This window comes from Tupaia chinensis, unplaced genomic scaffold (assembly GCF_000334495.1).
Source record: "Tupaia chinensis unplaced genomic scaffold, TupChi_1.0 Scaffold142542_1, whole genome shotgun sequence".
Taxonomy (NCBI): Eukaryota; Metazoa; Chordata; class Mammalia; order Scandentia; family Tupaiidae; genus Tupaia; species Tupaia belangeri.
The window spans coordinates 235,759-241,346 of record NW_006202391.1 but is presented as its reverse complement, the minus strand read 5'-3'; the positions used below and the strand labels follow the sequence as shown (position 1 = coordinate 241,346).

The window sequence follows — 5,588 nt, the reverse complement described above, 5'->3', positions numbered from 1 at the left end:
GCCTCTGCTGGTGCGCGCCTGCCTCTGCTGGGTCGCGCCTGCCTCTGCGTAAGCGGACTTGGGTGCTCACAGGTGGCGGGAGTCTCGTCCCGGTAAACAGCCACTTCACCCGCAGGCTGACTCTGACTCGATTAGTCCAAGAGAACCCCGACTCCTGATCTGACACCCAGTCTGCGTCTTGACCTGCTCTGTGACACGTGTGCGTATCAGTGAGACACGGCCCGCGTGTCCCCTCCTCGTCCGCTCGGGACCGTGGGCACACACACACGCGTGGTGCTGTGCTTTACAGGCTTCCCAGGCCGGGACTTGAACTGCATAGCTGGCCATGGACCCGCTGCCTTAGCCACCATGCCACGGACTGACCCTCTCCCATTTTTTTTTTTTTTTAGTTATCAGAAGGTGCATGAACTCAGAAGGGGGAATAGAGACAGAGACAGGAGGAGAACGCAGCCCCTGGCGTGGTCCGGTGGGGATTTGGGCACATGCGTCCATGCACCTGGGGTGGTCCTCAGGCCACCAGGACCAGGACTGGGATTACAGTCGGCCACGTGGGGTCCAGTTCCGTGAACCACCCAGCCACAGGGCCTGCCCAATCTTCTAATGAAGGAGGGTGCACCCGTGCATGAGAGAGACGGAGAGACGGAGAGAGAGGCTCAGCGTGCTCTCGTCACAGCACAGGCCCCTGCTCCCGGGTGACAGATGCGCACGCCCGGCATGTGTCAGGCCGCCCAGGAGCTGTGCCTTAGCGGCTGGGCCCTGGCATTTACCTGGTGGTAGCGGGTTACCTTCCTTCACGACAGTGCCGCGAAGGCCGGCCTAGACCACAGTGGCCACGGTGTCACCAGGCCTGCCGTGCAGATGGGAGAGCCGGGCCTCAGGGAACCTCACTGGGCAGCTGGCCCAGCAGGGCGTCCTCGGGCTTGGGCTGCCTCCAGACCCGCTCCCGCTGGGGGATGTGGGGTCAGACCTGACCGCCAGCTCTGGCCTTCTGCCTCCCTCGGGCCTCTGCTGATTCTGCCTGTTTGGGGACAGTGGGGGTGGCTGTCCTTGTCCTGGAAGGCCATGTTCAGAAGAGGGGCAGAGGTGACGTGAGCTGCCCTGGCCGCCTCGTTTTGTGTCTGAGGGCTGGGCCAGGCCCGACCTGAGTGGACGTGGGGGCCGTGGCCAGGCCAGGAGTGGGTGGGCGTGGGGGCCCCGTGCGATAGCAGGCCAGGCGTGGCAGGCGGTATGCTGTTCAAGCCACCAGGCTGGGATTTGAACTGTGCGGTTAGCCTGTGGCACCTGGCTCCTTAACCACCAGGCCACAACAGCCAGCCGTGTCTGTGTCTTGACATTTCCTGGCTTACCCGAAGGCCGTCTCAAGCTCCCTCACCCCCACCTGTCTGGTGTCCGCACCTGTCTCGAGCCTTGCGTTTCGCTGTCATTCAGGGCCCTTCCCCTACCACGGCAAGGACCCCACCAGGCGCTGGGCCTGTCCCTCCTCTCCCGTGGGCCGGGCCTGTCCCTCCTCTCTCGTGGGCCTGGCCTATCTCTCCTCTCCCATGGCCCGGGCCTGTCCCTCCTCTCGCTTGGGCCTCGCCTGTCCCTCCCTCCCCCTCACCAGCTCAGCACACACGTCCAGGAATTAATGATGCGTATGGACACCCGGGCTCACATGCCTGCAGCTCTTGGACTGCCACCGAGCAGGCCCGTGGGTGGGCCTGGCCCCTTGGCCTGGTCCCTTGCTTGGCGCTGGCTGGCGGCGCTCAGGAGGGCTGGCAGCAGCATGGCTGGCCCGCCCCGACCGCATCACCCCGCGGGGCAGAGCTGGGCGGGGGCTTTCCTCCCCAAGCTGCAGCCCGGGAGCCGTGGGGGCTGGCGGTGCCTGCCACGGGGCAGCTGTGGAGCCGTGGCGGGTGGCAGCACCTCCTCATGCCTGTCTGTCCTGTCCGTCCCCAGAACGTGCGCATCGACCCCACCAGCCTGTCCTTCAACATGTGGAAGGAGATCCCCGTCCCCTTCTATCTCTCTGTCTACTTCTTCGACGTCCTCAACCCCAACGAGATCCTGAAGGGCGAGAAGCCGCAGGTGCGCGAGCGCGGGCCCTATGTGTACAGGTGAGGCCGGCGGGGGGGGTCCTGGCATGGCGGGCAGGGCTGCTGGCCGGGTCCTGGGGGCATTCCGGAGCAGGCCAGGCACGGAATGGGGTGGGGGTGCCGGAAATTCATTAATTAATTAATTTATTCTTTTTTTTTTGGAGAGGTTTTTGCTATGGGGTGCGTGCGCTCGCCAGAAAGATAGAGACAGAGAGACAGAAAGCGAGAAATCACCCCCCAGGGGGGATTGCCACGCGGCAATCCCTTCTCCTCCATTCTCCTCTCGGGGATCTTGGGCACACGTGCCCGGCGTGAGTGTAAGCCACCGAGTCCAGGACTTGAACTGTGGTCAGCGACATGGGAGTCCAGCGACATAGCCATTACACTAACTGCTGGTCCCATCTTTCTTTTTTAATTGAAAAAAAAAATTGGATTTACTTAGAAGCATTCAGAATGTCAACAAAACAGCTGCAACATTTTTGCAGTTACAGAGTGGTGTTCAGTTATCAGAACAATTATTTCGTATAAGCTGCATCAGGGGCAGCTGAAGATGGACAAACTACCATCCCCGCACATAACTAATCTGTGCCGTGCACCAACAAGAACCTGCTTTAAATGTCCGTGCCAATTTCCAACCCCCATCTGTCCCAGGCAAGGTCAGTGGCCACTGAAAATACCACCAGGACAGGGCTCGCTCAAGTCACAGTCGGTAGGTGCTGACAGCACACAAAGACACTGCAGTTTAAAAACATGTCTCACACAGCCTTACATTTCAACATTCACTTCAAAAGGAGTGAGTTGTGTACAGGGGGGTTAAATGCTTTATAGACAAGGAAAAAAACCTGCGCTAGAACCAACTTACTCATCATCATCTTCGTCTTCATCCTGCATATTAATCCAGTCAAAGATATTATGACACACATTATCATCATTTCTGTGTCCATGAAATGTTTTGCTCTTTTCAGCCTTGACAACTCCCCTTTTTGCTGCATCAGGCTTTCCTTTAGCTCGGTATGCAGCAATATCCTTTCCGTATTTTCCCTTCAGCTTAGCAGCCTTCTTTTCATAGGGCTGTGTATCACCTGCAGCAGTGGGATTCCACAGCTCTCCCAGTTTCTCTGCAACATCACCAATGGATAGGCCAGGGTGTTCTTTGATTTTTGGGCGATATTCAGAACAGAACAAGAAAAAGGCCGAAGGAGGCCTCTTGCGTGCATTGGGATCCTTGAACTTCTTTTTTGTTTCCCCTTTAGGAGGGATATAGGTTTTCATTTCTCTTTCATAACAGGCCTTGTCCGCCTTTGCCATATCTTCAGACTTTCCTTTCTCTTTAGCAGACATGGTCTTCCACCTCTCTGAGCACTTCTTAGAAAACTCTGAAGGTGACTGAAGCATCTGGGTGCTTCTTGTGCTCCTCCCGGCAAGTTTGCACGAAGAATGCGTATGATGGCATTTGCCTCTCGGCGTCTTAGGCTCTCCTTTGCCCATGGTTAGCTATCTGTCCTCCGCGAGGCTCTCACTTACCCGTTGGCTCTCACTTGCCTGGCGCTGTCTCTATGGAGCTCCATGGACTGCAACGGCTCTTACTTTTTATGTAACTTTTTTGAGAGGTTTTTGCTGTAGGGCGCGTGTCCTCGACAGAGAGACAGAAAGTGAGAAATCACCCCCCAGGGGGATGGCCACGCTGCAATCCCTTCTCCTCCATTCTTGGGCATGCACGTACACGCGCCTGGTGTGAGTTCAAGCCACAGTCAGCTACATGAGAGTCCAGTGACGTAGCCATCACGCCACCTGCTGGCCCCACCTACACTCTATCTTGGGAGTCCTGACCTTCCTGCCTCCACATGACTGTCCCCGTGTTACAGTGGAGGCGAGTGGGGTCAGGGTGGGCCGACCAGGGTACCCAGGTCACATGGGGGTGCGAGGCATGGGTGTGGGACCCCAAGCCTGGCTGCCAGCACTGCTCGGGCCTCGGGCCTGGAACCTGGAACCTGGAACCTGTAACCATGGCAGGTGGAGCTGGGGGTGTCCCAATGAGGTGTGGCTGACCCTGCGGGGGCTTCCTGGGGCAGGGGCGGGCAGAGAAGTTTCCGGTGCCTGAGAGGCTCTGGAAAACTGGGATGGAAACGCAGACAAGCCAGGGTTTGGGTGGACGCCGGCCAGGGCAGTGCGTGGGCACACAGGTGCTCACTGGCTCGGTCGGTGGGTGTCTGCTGAGCACCTACTCGGGTGTCTGCTGAGCACCTACTCGGGTGTTTGCTGAGCACCTACTCGCTGTCGGCTGCTGCTCTGGGCACGGGCTCGCGGGTAGTGAGCACAGTGGGCAGAGGCTCCTGTCCCGGGGACTCGTGCTCGCACTGGGGTAGGTGGAGATGAGCGGGTGGAGCCGTGTGTGAGCTCAGGAGTGCAGCAGGGCGGGGCAGGGTGTGTGGAGGGCGTTTGTGCCCAGGTGAGGGCCGGACGGGCCAGGGAGGCAGGTGTGGTCCCCCAGCGGTGAGGGAAGGCGGCAGCCGGATTGGGAGGCGACCCTGGGGTCAGGGTGCTCCGTGAGGCGGCTCAGACCTTGGGGGCAGGCGAGGGTGAGCAGGTCAGAGGTGGGGGGGGCACAGCAGGAGGCGCAGGCGCCAGAAGGCAGTTGTGCCTGGCATCGGTGCCATCGGCCCGGGGCCGCGCCTGGCCCTCCCAGGGACCCCTGCCACGACGCTGACCTCCCTCTCCCCGCAGGGAGTTCAGACACAAGAGCAACATCACCTTCAACGACAACGACACGGTGTCCTACCTCGAGTACCGCAGCTTCCGGTTCCAGCCCGCCAAGTCCCGCGGCCTGGAGAGCGACTACATTGTCATGCCCAACATCCTGGTCCTGGTGAGCTGCCCTGCCTGCGCCCGCGAGGCTCTGGCCCGGTGCGGTCCCCACTGTCCCGGGCGAAGGCCAGTGACTGGCCAGGGTCACTTGCCCTCCCTCCCTCCCGCCCTGAGGTCCCCTGAGGTGGGGCCTGGAGCCGAGTGAGGGGTGCCCCGGGAAATGGGCTGGGGGCGGGAGTCGGGGAGTAGTGGCGTGGAGGACAGTTCGTTCTGTGTGGGGTTCCCAGGAGCACCCCAGGCTGGCTCCCTCCGAGGGCATGCAGGGCCCAGCTCGGTGGTTCTCACACGGAGGTGTCTGATTGGAGGGACCTGGGCACCCCCTAGTGGAGTCCCGCAGGGGACACGCACAGTCCCCCAGTGAGGTGCCACGGCCTGCTGGTCCCAGAATGTTCTTTTTTTTAAGAGACTGACTTTTGCTATAGGGCGCATGCACTCGCCAGAGAGACAGCAAGCGAGAAATCACCCCCTGGGGAGGGCGGCGACTCTCAATCTCGACTCCTCCATTCTCCTCTTGGGATTTTATTATTTTTTTTAAGAATTATTTATTTATTTAATTTCGTTTGTTGTCGTTTCTGATTTGACCAAACGGAGAGAGACAGAGAGAGAAAGGCAAAGTGAGGAAGCAAGCTGCCGGGTCCAGGCCTCGGC

At 59.6% G+C, this 5,588-nt stretch overlaps 1 protein-coding gene across 2 annotated transcripts in view; it reads left to right on the top strand.

Annotated features, from left to right (window-relative positions):
• Window positions 1-5,588, top strand: part of SCARB1 (scavenger receptor class B member 1) — a 72,073-nt gene that overhangs the window by 30,861 nt on the left and 35,624 nt on the right. For both annotated transcript variants that reach the window (XM_027766327.1, XM_027766326.1), the window contains exons 2-3: window positions 1,939-2,096; window positions 4,800-4,941. In XM_027766327.1, the coding sequence (XP_027622128.1) occupies window positions 1,939-2,096; window positions 4,800-4,941 (300 nt within the window). The remainder of the gene's footprint in view (window positions 1-1,938; window positions 2,097-4,799; window positions 4,942-5,588) is intronic.